Genomic DNA, 18,716 nt, shown 5'->3' with positions numbered 1-18,716 from the left:
AAGACCTTTCCAAATCAAATGTCCTTGAGAATAGAGAAATAGTGAAAATGAAATCGTTACTAAAGAATTTGGTATCTGAAGCATTACACTCAACTCTGAAGATACCAAAGAAATGGCTACCCCCAAAAGACGGTTTTAGGGCTTCTCCTTCTGAATGAAGAGTTTCAGACACATGAGGACTATTCAACCATGTGTGGCCTCCAGAGGCCTGGGCTGCGTGATCGAGGTCTTTTCAGGCAAGCAGTTCTCGTGTGAACGAATGGGCTAGGGAGGCAATAACTCAGCAAGGATGGCCTTGAGTGTCACTTTCTAATGTGATTAAGCGACCCTCCTCCTGCTGCTGCTGCTAATTGTCCTTTAAGGAACTGGGAGCTGCTCTCGACGTGCAGAATTCGATCCATACCAGCTGCGGCTGCATCGCACGACGCTTCTGCTCTGGGCACATCAATCCCCTGCAGGAGGGGGAGCTTCTCTCCTGGAAGGAACCCTGTGAGCTAGTCTAACGCTGTCCCTGAGTTTTCTGTTTCCAGTCACGGACCCTTTGATTGCCAGAAAGAAAACCCAATGCACGACAGCTTCCGGGAAATGGGGACTTACTGGAAAGGTATAAGGGTATCTCAGGCAACCAAGGCCTAGGAGTGCTGCTGGACCCTCCGAGGGGCTGGACCAGGAGCCAGAAAGCCGTCCAGGACCAGGGCAGGGGGCTGCACATCCCCCTGCTCGCTCTCTCAGCATGCTTGCTTTCTCTGCTTTTTGAGCTCATGGTCCAAACAGGACACCTCTCAAACTCAGCCCCCTATATGTTCCGGCTGACCCGTTCGTGGCTTGCGCAATCCCAAATGTTCCAGTAGAGAGTCTCCAGAGTGAACACTGGGCACTTCTCTCTGCCGGGCGCCCGTGCCCCTCCTTCTGGCAGCAGGACTTCAATTCTCCTCTACGGACCCACTCTCTACCCAACCTCAATCCCTGTGCTTCCTGTGGACCCCACTCTGGCTCTGACCCTAGAAGCAGGCATGAGATCAAGGTCTGGCCAATCAAAGCCCTGGGGGCACCACAGGAAGGGCATGTCACCCAAGCCAGGCCAACTGGGAGCTTGTATGACTGGGAAAGAGGGGAGGGGTGTTTTCGTTGTATTTGGCCTATGAGGATATAAGTTCAGAGCTGCTGGAGACACCACAAGAAATGGGGTTTACTAGAGAATAAAGGTATAAGAGAAAGGGAGGGAGGGAGGGGAAGAAGGAGAAGGAGGATGGAGAAAAGGAAAAGGGAGGGAGAATGACTGAGCCCCTGGATCAAGCCATACCTGAACTCATTAGTCACTTAAGCCAATAAGTTCTGTTTTAAGATAACATTTTTGTCACTTACAATCAAAAAGAACTCAGACCAAAAGAGAATGTGATTACCAGCATCTGCACAGTTTTCCCCTGGGTGGGTGTCCACTCTGGGCAATTAGCCTTGGCAAGTGCCTGCCTCTGTGTATCTGTGCAGTGTGCATTGGGGTGGGGGGGGAGGCAGAAGGGGCCAATTCCAAGAGAAGTAGAAGAAGATTGGGAAAGCACCTCAAAGGGGGCCTTTCGTTTATTCACGCAACACAAAGCTTCTTCTGGTGCCCTTTGCAGTAACGCTGGCAACTGTGGGCTGGGATAGCCTTGGAGCCGAGCTGAGAGTACAAATATTTCCCCCTCAGTCTAGAAACAGGACAAATGGTGACTGTCTAACAAAAAAAAAAGTGTGGATTAGGAATACAGGACTCTCCAGTTAGAACAGATCCTTAACCAAATAGCTACGAATTCCCAGGCAGTCACTGCAAAGTACTTTGGTGAGCATGTCGAGACCAGATTTCCCTTCCTCCTGTGTATTCATTCAAGGTCTCTGCCTGGGTTTCTTCAGAGTGCCTCAGCATCCTTGTCTTGGTGTTATGGAAACCGATCTCTCACCGAAATGCATTTAGGAGGCTTTAGTTAAATAACATGAAAAAAGATGGCGTTGAGCTTGCGCAGAAACGCTACCAGCTGCCAACTCGGCTCCAAGCAGACTCATGGAGGGAGCATAGCATGGCAGATACACCCCTAACAGGCCTGAAAGCTCCTTCACGTGCTACCGAGAGCCCAAGGTGAAGCCGCCAAAGCTCTTCCCAAAGCATCCCAAAGCAACCCAGATGCACGCATTTTTTTACACAGCTGTGAGCCTCTGCTTACAGTCTTTAATCTTTCTCTTTGAAAAGCATCCAATTTAAGAATTTTTGCAGTAATCATTTCAGAGTAATGAGAAACAAACAGAACAATAGAACATTTCGGATGAGAACTCTGTGCACCTCTCTCTAATGTTCGCTTAAAGAGGCATATTAGTCATTAGGAAGAACCCTCTTTTATCCCCCTACACAAGCAAATTTTGCCAGCTTGCAGACCACAAACATCATAACACAGTTAATTTGGTCCGTGTACTCATTTCTTCCTCATAATGACGCCAATAAGATAACTTTTTTTGAAGTTTCGGATGTTCAAGATGGGGCTGGGGTGAACATTTGGGAACACTGGGATGTGCTGCTACTTGGTAAGAGAAAGAAAAGACGGAAGAGCCTTGCCCAATAGCTCAGCTTGCTGCCCACTAAAGAGGGGGGCACGATGGCAAAGAGTTGTCACAATCAACACTGGCAATTTGATTCTAACATTCCTTTGGCACCAAGATGCACAAAGCATTTTCTCTCGAGGTCTTTGGTGGAAAGATGATGAAGGTCCCTTGGCTTCTAGGAGTTTATATGGAGGGGAGCCCTGAGCAGTTCTTATCTACCCAGCCACATCTCCCTGCAGCCAGGATTCAGACTCCTTCCCCGCTTCCTGGATCACAGACTCCCTGAAATAACTCATAAAGGCTGGGGATTCTTTCCTGAAAAAAGACAAATACACACACATTACACTAGGTGTACACACACATACATAAACACACACACACACACAGCCCCACCAGGTACATATATACATACACACACACAGCCCCACCAGGTACACATACATACACACACACACACACACACACACACACACACACACACACACACACAGCCCCATCAGGTACATATATACATACACACACAGAGCCCTACCAGGTACATACACACACGCACACGCACACAGCCCCACCAGGTACATACACTTTTACAAATCATCTCAGAGCATTCAACAAAGCTGGGGCCCATCCAGCCACCGCAGTGAGGAAGTCACCAGCGGCTAGGTCTACGAACTAGAATTCCCGAGCACCCCCACCCTGCTGCTGCAGCACCCCCTGTCGGCCAGCTCAGTGGCATTCACACGTTCACTCGTCTACCCCGTGTAGCAACCCTGCAGGCCACTGTCACACCTCTACTTTAGAGGGAGGGACACACAACCTCTGAGTGACAAGTGGGCACTTCTGGCTCCAAAAGGGTCCAAATAAGGCCCTAAGCTGCCTGAGGGCTACCTACAGCCCTGCTTCTAGGAAATCCTCACGCTCCAGGTCCTAGCTCCCCACCCAAGCCCTTCTCCTATGCACAGAGGGGGAAGGGGGGAAGGAAGGCCTATGCCCTAACCCTAGCAGATGACCCGGCAGCCTGGTGCGATGCAATGACTGAGCACCAAAGACTTCTTCTGAGGGTCCTCCTGAGATGTGTCAGAGCCCACATCAGCTGACAGCTTAGCTTCCTCTGCAGAAAGGAGCTGTGAAAACCACATATCTCATACCTGCTGACCCAAGTTAATGGACTTGGGCAAAACACATCCTCAAGTGGCCCTGGGGTGGGGAATGGGGAGGGCTGCTCCTAGGGCCCAGGACCAACTGGCCCGTGTATTACTGGGGGGCAAGTCAAGAACAGTAATGTTAATAGGGGCCCAACTTCTCAGCCACAACCCCCCATCCTCAACTCTCCTATCAGAAAAGCTCTGAAAACCAAAAGGCTCTTATTAAGTTTAGTGCAAACCCATTTGGCAGCAAAAGTTGACTGAACCAAAATGAAGATGTTCATAAACTTGACCCATTCCACTTCGTATGAACGCTCCTGTTTCACTCTAGAAACACTGAAGTGTCCGATTACAGGTGCTGCCCCAGACCTGCTGATTATGCCCTTTTCCTTCCTAAAATTCAAAAAGAAAAGAAAAATGAACACTGTGTATCTTGAACTGTGTTGATCTCAAGAGTTTTGAATAATAAGTTATGGACCTTTAATAGAAGAATCCATTTAAATGAAGTTGAACTTTTATGTTTTAAAATCAGCCCAGAGGCAAAAGGTGAGCTTGGTCAAAATTACCACCTGGAGATCTCTTAACCTGCCCATAAAGTACAGTGAACTCGGTTTGGTGTACAACCCTGAGGGGTAATTTGGCTATATAAACATATAGTGCACAGAGTATTATATACTATATAAAGGCTATGCACAAAATGTAATTTTATAAGATTTTTAATTATATAAAAGAGGCAGCTCTTTAAACACTACACTCTGGGAGTAACTTTACATCGAAGACCAAGAAAAGGGCCAGCAGACTGTCTCCTGTATCATGCTTCTCTGAGGATGCTTAATGAGAGAAAAGTAGCCTGGTTACACAATTTAAATTTTTTCTCCCTTTTTCTTTTGCTGACTGTGGGCCACTGAATTACTGTCCCAGTTCTTCAGCCCCCACCCCAACCACACCCCAACATAGTCCACATCACTTGCATGTGACTTTGCAGATCCTTCTACTAGAGGGAGATTGTACTTCCTCTGACTTTGGGCTTGGCTGTGTTACTTGCTTTGGCCAACAGAAAATCAGCACATGTAACTCAGGCAGAGGCTTCAGATGCATGTGCGTGGTTTGGCTGGTCTCTGCACCTCTGCCTCCACCAGAAGGGCATGCCCCAGTCGGTCTGCCAGTTGGAGAATGACAGACATGTGGAAAATGGACCAACTGAAGCTTAGAGCCAAGCCCAGCTAGATCTGCCAACCCCCAAATAATCCACAGACATTTGAGCAAGAATTATTTTAAGCTGCTGAGTTTGGGGGCTGTTTGTTACACCATATTACTGTGGCAATAGCTGACTGATACACTTGGCTGGAATAGGTGAAATTGGATAAGCTGAATGCATACAAAGGTACTCTGCTGAATGCTTACAGTGTGGCCACTGTTTTTCACTGTCCTAACTGCTTTCTACACATCTTATTTAATCATCCCAAGCATTTTACAGATTGGAAAATGAAGGCCCAGAAGGGTTACATGATTTGTTTATACTCACACCATAGAAAGCTGCAGAGATTCTACCTGGGTCTCTCTGATCTTCAGAGCCTGAGCTTTTTAGCTACTATGTTACACTGTCTTTCTTCCAGCTTCCATTGTATCGGTTGTGAAAGAGGAACCAGGGGATGAGCTTTATTGCCATAGGATCTGGGCTAGATGGAGAAGGAGTGACAACTAATCTTAATTTTGTGAGTGCTAACTGTGTGTCCAGAACTATGCTAAGCAATGGAGAAGTGGGAAGAACAAAAGACATGAGAACCAATACTAATTATGATAATAACACCACCATTTACTGAGCACCAACTGTGTGGCAGGCGCTGTTGCTAAGCATCTCACTTTACAGCATGTTTCATCCTCACACAAACCCTAAGAGGCAGGTGCTATTGTTTACCCCTATTTTATAGATGAATAAACTGAGCCTTCAAGAGCCAGATCTGACAGCAAAAGCCCACATGGCTAATAATTATGCTCAACAACAATCTCTCCCCATTCTCACTCTAGGTTTTCAAGCATCCCTTTTAGCAGCCAAACCCCTTTATCAAACCAAATCCTAGGTGTTAGACCTAGAGCAGCTCTGGTGAAAGTGAGGAGGAGGTTAGGGCCCCACCTGTTCCTTGCTCCCAAGGGTGGACCAGAGGCACCTCAGTGGAGTGCTAGGTCACCACAATCCCAGGTCTGAAAGCCCCCAGAATGGAAGATCAAGTGCACACTCCCTGACAAAGCACTTGAGGCCCCTCCCAACCTCCTCCCTGCTTGTCTTGGCAGCCCTGCCCCTCTCCCATCTGTCTTGTGGCCTGGGTACGTCATGCTGAGCTGTCCAGAGACCCCCGAATTCTCCCTCCTCACCGCGGGTGCTCTGGCCCATGTGGCCTTTGTCTGCACCAGGCCCTCTGCCTGCACCAGGCCCTCTGCCTGCAAGGCCTTTCCGCCTTCAGTCTGCCAGGCAGAAACCCACACGTTTCCCAAGACTCAGCTCACTCGATGTCTGTCACCCCTCCCCAACTCCACCCCCAGGTGAAAGTGACTCATTGGTGACTACCTAACAGCGAGCAATGGACAGATGTCTTTGACAGGTGTGTATGTCCTGTATGACCAAGGCGTGTGTATGTGGACTCTGTGTGTGATGCCCTGACCAGCCCTCTGTGCAAACAAAGACTTTGTAAAGATGACCCATGACATCCACAGCAGTGAAAACTTGGAAGTGAGAGGGGCAGCACAAAAGAGACAGAAAGAGATGGGCACGCGGGTCCAAACTGCAGGGAGGAAAGAGGCAAGGAACCCCATGGCTCTTGTGGAGGAAAGACTTCCAGTTGCCATGGCGCCGAGAGCCAGAGCACCAGTGGGCAGCCATCGCCACCTAGAGGTCAGTTACAGACACAGCGGATGCTGGGATGTTGGCCAAACCCTCCATAGTTTGCTTGGCATGTGGCTGACCAGGAATAGAGGAGGTTCTCAATTAAAGGCCTTTTGAAAGGAGCAGACCAAGGGTCTAGAAGGCCCAGCCCAGAATGTCAAGAGCTGTGGATGCTTTAGAAAGCACCAGACATATACCGAGGTCCGACTGGCCAACCAAGTTAGACTTGGGGGTCTACTGTGGGAAAGGCGGTCTTAGAGCTGGCTGACAGGCTCAGATCTTCTAGAAGGAAGTGGAATCCTGGTCAGGTTAGGTGAGGGCAGCTCTCTCCCTTTCCAGCCCTTCTCGAAGCCACAGACAGGGCGAGGGTTCCAAAGCAGAATCCAAGCCCCCTCAATGGCACTCCATGGTGCTAATCTTAATCTGGACATGGCTTAAAGGGCATGGAAGGCTCTTCCCCTGCCCATCTCTCTCCTCTGATTCTTCTCTGGCTGTTTCCCCTGGGCTATTTAAGAACCCAGCAATGAGCCGTACTGCCTAGCAGCACCTGCCATGTGGAAACTCATAAATAGCTGTTGAAAACAATGACTCGAACTCCAGATTCCTTAAATGCTATGTGCTGTATCACCTCTAGGGTTCTTGGAAGGCAATTCTCTTAACTTTTTTTTTCAAAGAACTCTTTGTAGCAGTTAGGAGTTGCATTTGGCTCCAAAACAGCAGGGACCTAATCATTTCTGGTTTCTTTTCTCCTGTACAAGCAGTCTGGAGGGAGGCAGTCCAGGGTTAGTACAGCTACTCCACAAAATCATCAGGGACCAAGTGCTGTCCATCATTCTGCTCTGCCATCCTTACTCTTTGGCTGCCATTCTCAAGGACCAAGATGGCTGCTGGAGCTCCAGCTATCATGTCTAAATTCTAGACAACAGGAAGGAGACAAAGGAGAAGGGCAAAGCATGTTCCACCCTGATGAAGTATCTCCCTTTTAGCAGCCCTCCTGGGAGGCCATACCCAACACGTCCACCTATATCTCACTGGCCAGATTTTAGTCACACTGGCCATACACAGGTACAAAGGAAGCTGAAAATTTTAGTGTTTTCCTCTTGGGCACACTGCTCTGTTACTAAAAGACGAGCGAAAAATAGATACTTTGGGCAAGCAACTAGCAGACTCTGCCACATTCCTATATACCCAAGCACTACATCTTGAAGGAAGGCCAGCAGACAGACAGAATCCAAAGACACCATCCCTGCTCACTAAGTGCCCACACTCTGATTGAGGACTGAGACAGATGCAGCTGAAGAGATAAATGACAATATCAGGCAGGAATAAAACAGACCACAGGTCATGGTGCAGGATGCACCCTTGGCAGGGTAAGATCTACGCAAATAAGAAGGCAATTAATTATTGAGCACTTACTCTATACTGGGTGCTATGCTAGTCACTTCATGTATTTTTACCTTGTAGTGTTCATAACAATCATTCAAAGGAGGTATTATTATCCCCGTTTTGCAGAAGAAAGAAACTTGGAAGGGTCATAACTGATGTGCCCAGGGCCACACAGCCGGCGAGGCTTTAGAGCAAGAATGGCAGATTTGCCAAGGCTAGAGGTGCCTGCCTGCTCTAGTCCATTCGTGGTGGCTGCCTGGGGAAGGTAGCAGCTGTGTGCAGGAGGATTCTGAGAATGGACCTGAGCTCACTGAGAAAGGTGGTGATTGATTAGCTATGTCTGCCGGGGACGTCGTAATGGGGAGGGGTGGCATGAGTGCCATGCATTTCATAGTCCCACATTCAAGATTTCTGGTGGTTGGTCTGTCTGTGGAAGGTGGGAGGGGAGGCACACACTGCCACTGGGTGAGACGGTCCCAGGTGTGCTGCTAAGAATCCTTTCTGGCTCCCATGCTTTCAGAGAGTGGAAGTTTAGCAACTTTCTCAGATGAAGGCCATCTCTAAGCCCCAAATTATTCTTCTAACAAACGGCCTCAAAAGTAACAAAAGTGACAGCTACAGTCAGAACAAGGTGCAAGTTTATTTTAAAATCCACCCTTAGGACAGAGCCACAATCTCAGACTGGAGCAGAGGTGACAGGTCCTGTCCTAAAGCACTGTCCCTGCCAACACCCTGGCCACCCAGCTCCTCCTCTCCCTCCCACAGGCCCAATGCAACTGATACTCAGAAGGGTTCAGGAGTCACATGGGTAGACACCTAGTCTCCACACCTAGCCAAACTCAGCTCAAGAGCCCTGTGCTCCAAGGAGGGCCAGTCCTGCCTCCCAGTCTGGGTTAGGTGACTCTCCTCTGAGCTCCGGTACTTTTATCACTAGCACCCCATGCACATCTGTCTTGATCTCTGGCTCTAATTTGAGCCCAGTCCCTGGCACATGGCACCTACCATTGATGGCTACCCTCTATGAGAACACACTCAGAGCCACACATTGTACTACGTATTTTCTGTACTTCAGAGCTTCTCAACCTCAGCCCCGTTGACACTCTGCACAGGATAACTCTCTGCTGGGGGGCTGCCCTGTGCGCTGTAGGAGCATCCACGGCCCCTGCTGACTAGATGCCAGTAGCAACCCCCCCCTTCTCCCCAGTTGTGACAACCAAAAGTGCCTCCAGGCATTGCCAAAGGCCCCCTTAGGGGCAAAATTACTCCTGGTTGAGAATCGCTGAGGGACAACGTCTCAGAGAAGCCCAGCAGTGTGCTCAGGGCCACACAGCTAGTTCCAGTGCTCATCAAGCACCTTCCAGCTGTTTCCATATCTCATCTCAGCCCCATAACAGTCCAATGGGATGGGTACAGCTACCCCTATCCTACAGATGAAAAAAGAGAGGTTCAATAACTTTCTGAAAGTCAAACAGCTGGGAACTGACCTTTTCTAGAACTGAATCCACAAGGCCCATATGGCTAAAGCTGATGGTGTACAGTACCACCCTCTCCCTCTCCCCTCCCCCCCCCCCGCCCTTATTCCAGGACAGGAAGAGAGGGAGTTGCCCAGTGAGGCCAGTTGGTTTTAAAGCATGTTTCTGGAAGCCATGCGATCACAGCATGGTGGCCTTTCATATTTATTTTAGTGCCAAAACGCTGCTACATGGGGTATGTTTTGTTGGTAAAGAAAACAGAGGGGGTCACGGGTCATCCTGCCCACTGGGCTACCACCAGATGGTTACATGATGGGTGACAGGAGCTGCTACCGTTCAGTGGCTGGTCACTAGGACTCCTGACCTGAGGGTTCCTCTCTCCCCCATCAAGAATACCGCCTTCCAAGGAAAGGAAACCCAAACCTGGTGCAGCTGGCAGGAAAGCTCATTTTTTGTGACAGCACATCTCCAGTTCCTCACGCCCTGAAACTGTGTTTATGACTCATGTGTACTCAGGGGAACGTGGTGAGGAGGAATGAGGACATACATTTCGAGTCTGGGGGCCACTGGGTAGTGGGCTGCTGAACACATACAAATAGCATTGAGTATTGTGGAGCTCTTCTACTCAAGGACAAAAGTGGCTACTGTTTGGGTAATAGATGGACTTTCCCCCTCGCTTGTGGAAGGTAAGCATTCAGTTTAAAATCACGGGTAAAAGCCCTGTCACTCCCCCAGGACTGGGTCCCTGCCTTGACCACTCTGCACAGTGCAAATCACATCTCTCACCAGGCAAAGGAGCACGTCGAGTCTGGCTGAGTCTGCCTCCTCGGACGTCCTGGGCTTGTCCCCCCTTCTTCACTCCTGAGCTCAGTCCTTTATCAACTCTCGCCGGGACCTCCAGTCAACCCCACCTTCCCCACAACGAATGGCCCAGATCACCCATCATATGGATCCTTGCCCTCTCGGAACCACTTCACAGGCTCCTTGTCACATTCTGGGCAATGGCCGAGCTTCCGGCACCGCAGACAAAGTCCGCTTCAGCAGACTGTACCGGGTGTGGGCTGCTTTGGGCCACCTGGTAGAATGATGCCCTCTGTTTCCTGTGGCTGCTCTGGATAGCACCTACGACCCAGGCCTAAGACAATCAGCTCATTCCCTCACTTCCTTGGCCAGAGACAATGGCTCAGGGATGAGCACATGACCTCCTATGATTTGGTAAGGCTTTTGCTGGGATTACTGGGAAACCGATTCTTACTCTTTTCCCACTGACTTACAGTTGATCATATTTAGAGCTGCCACAGTTAACTTGACCCATGAGAAGAAAGCCTGTCTGAGAATGTGCCTACAGAGAACAGAGCGGGGAAATGTTGAGAGCAGGTGGACCTCATGTGAGGCCCTGATCAACCTGTGCCTGAAGCCAGATATATCCCCAGGACTAGTCAGTTATAAGGAATAACAAATTCCCTGTTTCCTTAGGCCGGTTTGGGTTGACTTTCCTGCCACGTCCCAGTGAAAGTGCCAGATACAAATCTCATTACCCACTTCAAACAACATCATCTAGTTGAACCTGTGCCAGTAATAGCAAGAGCCATTTTTTTCTTGTTTGCTTGGGTATTTTTATTTTTCTTCCCAGTATGTCCACACCCTGTTCTATGGTCACAGCATCTGGATTTTGCTTTAAGGGTCCTGTCCTTTAATCTTCCATTAAGTCGACCTGCTCCACTCCAGCAGGGGAAACCAGCGTTCTGTAAGAAGTCACCGAGAGCTCCACGGCCACGAATCCTCGTGAGGCAACCCCTCCACAGGGCCAGCTCTGCCGAATGAAAACATTTACTGCTGGCTCCTCTTCTGAGACAAGTTCTTGACAAGCTCATTCGACTCTCTTCTCTGCTTGAGTACACAATGGGTGCCTCTTGGAGCGCGAGATCGATCCTGAATCACCCATTCAATTAAAGGAAGTTAATGCATTAAATATGCCACCAGATGATAAAGCACAATTACTGACTGCGCTGGGCTTTTAGGATTTGAAGCAGAGAAGCTAAAAGGAGTTTCCTTGTCTTAAAGCAAACGGAATGAGAAGCTGCTGCTATAATTGCACCCCCTGGGGCTGCAGCGCGTGTGCCCTGGGAGGGGCGTGACTCTGGAGCTCACCTGTGTGGGTGTGAATGCAGCCCCCACCCCACTGTCCATACACGTGCACACTTACCAGCTGGGCATCCCCGGGAAAGCCACTGAGCCTCTCCAATATTTGATCTCCTCATCTGGAGGATGGAAGTAGTAACAGTACCCTCCTCCTAGACTTGTCCTGAGGCTGGAATTGGCTAATATCCCTAAAACACTTAGTGCAAGAGGCTGGCACACAGCACGTGTCATGTTGAATATCTGTCACGTTCACAGTGGCACCTCCTCCCTTGAGGGTTGGGGAGGGAGCTGGTGGACTGCAGATGGAATTTCTGGACCAACTCTACACTGACGCCACATTTCTGCAGGAGAAGAAGCTTCGCTTAGGTTCAACCAGGAAGGAATCTCTCTTAGCCAACCATTCAGTATGCTTGTCTCATTCATTCAGCCAGCCAATCAGTCGCCTATCCCTCTCATAGGTACCAAGCACCTACTACGTGTCTGTGCTGTGAGAGGATCGGGGGCCCAGGATAAAGAGCCACTGCCCTCCAGCAGCTCCCATCTGATGGAGAGACAATCACAGGAAGAGCCCATCACCGCACAGAGTGAACACTGCAAAATGGAGGATGTCCCCGTGGATGAGAGAGGTAAAAGCTACTGCTAAGGGAAATCTCAGAGGCCAAAGTTGCAAAAATTGGTGGGCATAAGCTGAGCATTTAAGAGCCACTGGGGTGCTCAGGAAGGCACCCGTGATAGGATAAGTTGGTCACAGAATGGGTTAGACAGACCCTAGGTCACCTGTCAACCTCAAGAAACTCTCCATGCAACGAGGTACACTGTAAAGCAATGTACAATCCCCAACCCTGAGACACCTCCCTCCTGGGTATCATTTTGGTTCCAAGAGACACAAGGCTTAGCTGTAAATGTGCACATAAGAAAAACCAGATGAGATTTTTCCTTTGGTCTTGTTCTGTGTGCTGAGAGCTTGGCTTTATGGCCAGTGAGAACATTCTCTATGGTCTCCGCCACCCGGAAGGTTCACGTACTGGTGTGCATCTGACAGTCAGTCCAATAGACTGGGATTCTCAGCAGCTGCAGCCAGTTGGTCAGAAGCACTGGTAACATCTCTTTGTCCAGTGGAGCCAGCTCTCGGGGGAATCTGTCATCAGGGATCCCGGTCCCGAAGGGGCACTACACCATCCTTGACACCTGTGCACCAAGGTCTCTGCTTTCTTAGACTATTTTGAGAAGTGAACCTTCTGGGTCTTACGAGAGCTGCATCTTTTTGAATTCTCCTTTGGGGATACGTCTTATATCCCTCGTTAAGCTATAAAGAGGCTTATTGGTCTGAGTCACTATTAAGATCCTCCTCTCATCAATGGCCAGATGATGGACCTTTTGAATTGGAAAAACTTTTAAATTGGCAAATTTCTAGAAAGCTCTCATTATAAACACCTGTTTTATTGGTACCTATAGAAAGATCAAATTAGAAGGTGGATGCAAAGAAATATAATGGCTAGCCTTAAGAACTCCCTTACTCAGGACAAAAAACAGTTCAAGTTCAAGAAGCCTTATTGAGTTTGCAAATTTATGGTTTCAGCTTCCCCTTGGGGGCCTTACAGATGCTAACAAAAACATTAGGTTAATACAGTTCGATATAAAAAACAAACAACTTTTTAAAAAAATGGGCAGAAGACCTGAATAGACACTTTTCCAAAGAGGACATGCAGATGGCCCACAAGCACATGAAAAGATGCTCAACATCACCAGTCATCAAAGAAATGCAAATCAAAACCACAATGAGATATCACCTCACACCTGTCAGCAGGGCTATCATCAAAAAGAACACAAATAACAAATGTTGGTGAGGATGTGGAGAAAAGTGCACTGTTGGAGGGAATATAAATTGGTGCAGCCACTGTGGAAGACAGTATGGAGGTTCCTCAAAAAACGAAGAATAAAACTACCATAAGATACATCAATTCCACTCCTGGGTATATACCTGAAAAAAAAACCCAAAACACTAATTTGAAAAGATAAATGCACCCCAATGTTCATAGTAGCACTATTTACAATAGCCAAGATATGGAAGCAAACTAAACGTCCATCAACAGATGAATGGATAAAGAAGATGTGGTATGTATGTATGCATGTGTGTAGATATACATATGCATATATATGTATGTATGTATGTATGTGTAGATATATATCCACACACACAGTGGAATGTGTGTGTGTGTGCGTGCTTATGAGTCAAAAATTATCTGCACTCTGGCTGTGGAATTTAATTAACTTTTAGAAAAGACAAATATGTCATTTTTCAACATAATCTCCTTGCTTTTCAATACACGTTGTCTGTCAACAAGCTTTCGTATTCCCTCATTAAAAAACGTTTTAGGCTGAGCTGCGAGCCACAAATGCACCACTGTCACTTCGTCATCAGAAGTGAATCCGACTCCTTCTTGATGGCTAACACTTGTGAAACCTTCCTTGAACTTCTCTATCCACTCATACGCACTTCTCTGCGACACTTTCTCCACACTGCGCACAAAGTTTTCGATAAATAACGGTACCCGGTACACCCTCAGACCACAAAAAAACGAATCACTGCCTGCTGCTCTTCTTTCGTGCAGATCACGAGTGGGACATCCATTTTTGCTTGCACCGCAGTTACAAATGAAGTGATGTAACACGTCACACCTGCACAGCAGTGACTGGGGAGACAGTAGCCTTGAACGGAAAGCGCTGATAAGACAATGCAGCCAACAGAAGTTTTAATATAACCGGAGTGCGGATAATCTTTGACGCACCCTCATGTGTGTGTGTGTGTGTGTGTGTGTACACACACATATACATACAGTGGAATACTACTCAGCCATAAAAAAGAATGAAAATTTGACATTCGCAACAACATGGATGGACTTGGAGGGTACTATGCTTATGAAATAAGTCAGACAGAGAAAGACAAGTACTCTATGTTGTTATTTATATGTAGAATCTTAAAAATAAAACTAGTGAACATTACACAAAAGAAACAAATTTACATATACAGAGAACAAATGATTGGTTACCAGTGGGGAGAAGGTAAAGTGAGGGGCAAGATAGGGGTAGGGGATTAAGAGGTACACACTATATGTATAAAATAAGCTATGAGGATACACTGTACACCACAGGAAATATGCCAATATTTTATAATAACTGTAAATGCAGTAGAACCTTTAAAAATTGTTTATTACTATTTTGTACACCTGAAAACTTACATAATATTATAAATCAACTATACTTCAATTAAAAAAAATTTTTTTAGGCTCTTTATTGGAATATATTTGCTTTACCTTCTCCTACCAGTTTTTGAGGTACACCAAAGTGAATCAGCTGTATTTATGCATATATCCCCATATCCCCTCTCTCCCACGACTCCCTCCCCCCACTCCCTGTCCTGGCCCTCTAAGGCATCTCCCATCATCAAGTTGATCTCCTTTTGTTATACAGCAACTTTCCACTAGCTATCTATTTTACAGTTGGTAGTGTAAATATGTCCATGCTACTCGTAGCATAATGTTCACTGCAGCACTATTTACAATAGCCAGGACATGGAAGCAACCTAAATGCCCATCAACAGATGAATGGATAAAGAAGATGTGGCACATACATACAATGGAATATGACTCAGCCATAAAAATTTTTTTAATTAAAATTTAAACAGAAAAAAAAAAGCATTAGGTCAATTAACCAGAGAATGGGAAGAGGTCAAGGGGAGAGTCCATTCCCAACAAGGTGGAAATTTTTAATTTAGATCATTTAATAATTTAATTTAGGTGATTAAGAAACAAGGTAAACAAAGCAAATACTGAAAGAGGCAAAACAGAAGAATCAGAAAGGGAGGCGTCAGAGGACTGGTCTCAGCAGGATGGAAATCTTTAGATGGTTATTAAGAAATGGGGTAAATAAAACAGACATCGATGGGGTTAAAACAAAGGTTTTAATGCAGCACTACCTAAGGTAGGGTGGGGGTCAAAGGGACCTGCCACCCATCCCCCCAGTATTTAAAGGCCCTGAACAAGTCTGCAGAAATTTAAAAGGCCGGAAGGCAAAAATTACACTGAGAAACCTGACTGTCAATCTTTTGGGGCAACAGTTGGGCTGATTCATCAAGTTAAAGACTGGCAGAAGGGCCCGGGACCCTTGGCTGGACCCCTCACCCGATAGCCAAGGCCTTTCGCACAGAAATGGGTCAAATGGTCAGGGGCAGAAAGAAGTTTCCAGGACTCCTTGATGTGGGAGCCCCCTAAGCTGTGACGCCAAAACCCACTGTGGGGGCCACAATTCGGGCTATAATGACATTGAGAAAATGTAAAAATGCAAGGATTGATGATAAAGTTGGAATGTTTGAGTGGGTGTTATGTGAAGAGGTTGTGTCAACATTGCCTGAGTGTTTTATAGGAATGGATGTGGGGTTGGACCAGGAAAGCTTCCTTTACCCAAAATTGTAAGACAGAAACTGGTTGATGGGGTCCTAGTGAAATGCACCTGTTTAGAGGTATAAGAGTTCATGGAAACCATGCTTGTTTTCTATGCCTGTGAGTCTGCTTCATAGATAAGTTCATTTGTGTCATATTTTAGATTCCACATATGTGATATCACATGGTATTTGCCTTTCTCTTTCTGACTTACTTCGCTTAGTATGAAAATCTCTAGGTCCACCCATGTTGCTGTAAATGGCACTATTTCATTCTTTTTTACAGCCGAGTAATATTCCACTGTGTGTGTGTGTGTGTGTGTGTGTGTGTGTGTGTGTACACCACATCTTCTTTATCTATTCATTGAAGAATCACTTTGCTGTACACCAGAAAGTAACACAACATTGTAAATCAGCTATACTGCAATTAAAAAAAGACAGTTACTAAAACTGAGGGGGAAGTTTGTAGGAAAACTGGTGGGCTCTGTGTAGAAGGATTGCACATCTCTTCTGCCTGAGTGTACAGTGGGGATGGGGACTGTGTCTCGCTGGGGAACGCTTCCCCTGCCTGGCACTGTAGAACAGGGCATTTAAATCCACACTTGGGGCAATGGTAAAGGGAACCAGCAGGGTGGCCTGAGCCCACCCAGGGTGTGGTGTAAGCAGGAGGCCAATGTACAACAACAGGAACAACTGCCTTTCTCTTGCAAATCTCTACAAACTCAGAAACATAAACATAACCCACAATCTCCTGAAACTGAGCTGGGTTAATCCAAACAGTAGAACCTGAAACCAAAGAGGGGGAAAAAGAGGGAAAGGAGCTTTTTAAAAAGATACAGCCTAGAAGAAAAGCTCTTTTGCCCAAACCCTAGACCACAGCCTCCTTCGGATTACTCATCAAATGCAAATCTTAAAAGTCCTCTCTGCAAACAGTAAAAAGGCTTTAGCCATCTGAACAGATAAACCTAACCTTTTCAAGCTGCCAGAACAAAATCTGGATCCAACTATTCTTTTTTTAAAAATTAATTAATTAATTAATTAATTGGCTGAGTTGGGTCTTTGTTGCTGCACATGGGCTTTCTCTAGTTGTGGCGAGTAGGGGCTACTCTTCATTGCGGTGTGCTGGCTTCTTATTGCTGTGGCTTTTCTTGTTGCCTAGAGCACCAGCTTTAGGAGTGTGAGCTTCAGTAGTTGTGGCATGAGGGGTCAGTACTTGTGGCTCACGGGGTCAGTAGTTATGGCTCGTGGGCTTAGTTGCTCCGCGGCATGTGAGATCTTCCTGGAGCAGGGCTCGAACCCGTGTCCCCTGCATTGGCAGGCAGATTCTTAACCACTGCACCACCAGGGAAGTCCCTGGATCCAACTATTCTTTTACAGACTAGTGACTTTTGTATTACTGTACTCGTCTCATGACTAAGAAACTTTTAAAATGAAAGCTTTAAGATCTCTTTGCATATGTCTGTGTGCTCGTGTGTGTGTCTGTGTGTGCACAGATGTGTGATCCCCCCGCCATGGTACTGCCAAAACTAATTTGTAAAAGAGTTCCATTTAATTGGCTTAAACAAAGAAGTGCTTATATAAAAATTCTCAAAAAATATAATAGACACTAAACCCCCAATTTTTTTCAAGTTAACATGATATAAAATAATCTTTGGTAAACAAGAGCTTATTTAAGTTTGTGACAATTTAAATAAGCATGTCTTCAGAGTTATCAGCACTGGGTATAATACAGACATGCAGCGTTTACTCTACCTGGGTTATTAATCAAGTTCATTTATCTCTGCTATAAAATTTTTCAGAAAAAAATACATATAGCTTGAGACGATGACTGACTTTGTCTAATACCTCACGAAGTTCTCACAGGTACTCTAAACATACTTGTTAATAACAAGTAAAATTAAATAGCTGTAAGCATGATAAAAAGTTTTTAAGTGAAGCTTTTAACAATAATTATGTGTTATGGTATATGTATACTTAAAAACAGCTTCTAGAATCTTTTTGGTTACCAGAATTCTCAGAGCTTTGCTAAGCTGAGTTAAATGATGAGTTAGTTACATTCACTGAACATCTAGATCATTCCCACAGAAGACAAGAAATAAAACATTTGTTACTGAACATAAGTCTATCTGCTTCTGGCTTCCTATTGTAGAGAAACTAAAGAAAAATTAGGGTCTATTAGTAACCATGTCTTGTGCCACACTGAAAGGTTACACTATTTAAATGGGCACATGTTTCTAGAAATTATAAAAGGTATTTATAAATATGCCAAGCCAATAAACACTAATAACAGTTCACAATTATTTGCTTTTTTAATTTTCACTAGAAATTAAGGTTTCTAAATAACATACGTGATGAAGGCTACTAGAAATAATAAAGAAAACAATTCTGTATGCACAGAAAGTAAAATGTATTTTGGGCTAAGAAAAGGTATGAGATATGGAGATGTATTTTTATTGAGGGAATGAAAGGGAGCTGATTATTTCTAAATGGGAAAGAGAACAAGGGACAAACAAAAATGGACACAGTTGTAGAAGGTTTGCAAAAAAGGAATCTTGGAAAATGAATTTTACATGAGATCATGATGGCTCAGATAGGAATAAATTTAATCAAGTGAATGAATTTCATTATCAAAGGTACACTGGTACAAAATTAGAATTTGCTTTTTCTCTGTTAGGCAAAGTTTT

The 18,716-nt window shown here is 46.0% G+C and overlaps 1 protein-coding gene across 3 annotated transcripts in view; it reads right to left on the bottom strand.

The window, feature by feature from the left end:
* SNX29 (sorting nexin 29) overlaps nucleotides 1-18,716 on the bottom strand; it is a 559,063-nt gene that overhangs the window by 115,088 nt on the left and 425,259 nt on the right. Inside the window, exon 19 of one of the 3 annotated variants that reach the window (XM_057748482.1) lies at nucleotides 11,079-11,384. The exons of the other annotated variants lie outside the window; for them this stretch is intronic. Within the exon in view, the coding sequence (XP_057604465.1) occupies nucleotides 11,283-11,384 (102 nt within the window). The 3' untranslated portion in view covers nucleotides 11,079-11,282. Of the gene's footprint in view, nucleotides 1-11,078; nucleotides 11,385-18,716 lie in introns of those variants that run through there. 3 annotated transcript variants of the gene reach the window in all.

This window comes from Hippopotamus amphibius, chromosome 9, assembly GCF_030028045.1.
Source record: "Hippopotamus amphibius kiboko isolate mHipAmp2 chromosome 9, mHipAmp2.hap2, whole genome shotgun sequence".
Lineage (NCBI taxonomy): Eukaryota > Metazoa > Chordata > Mammalia > Artiodactyla > Hippopotamidae > Hippopotamus > Hippopotamus amphibius.
This window is presented reverse-complemented; position numbering and strand designations above follow the sequence as displayed.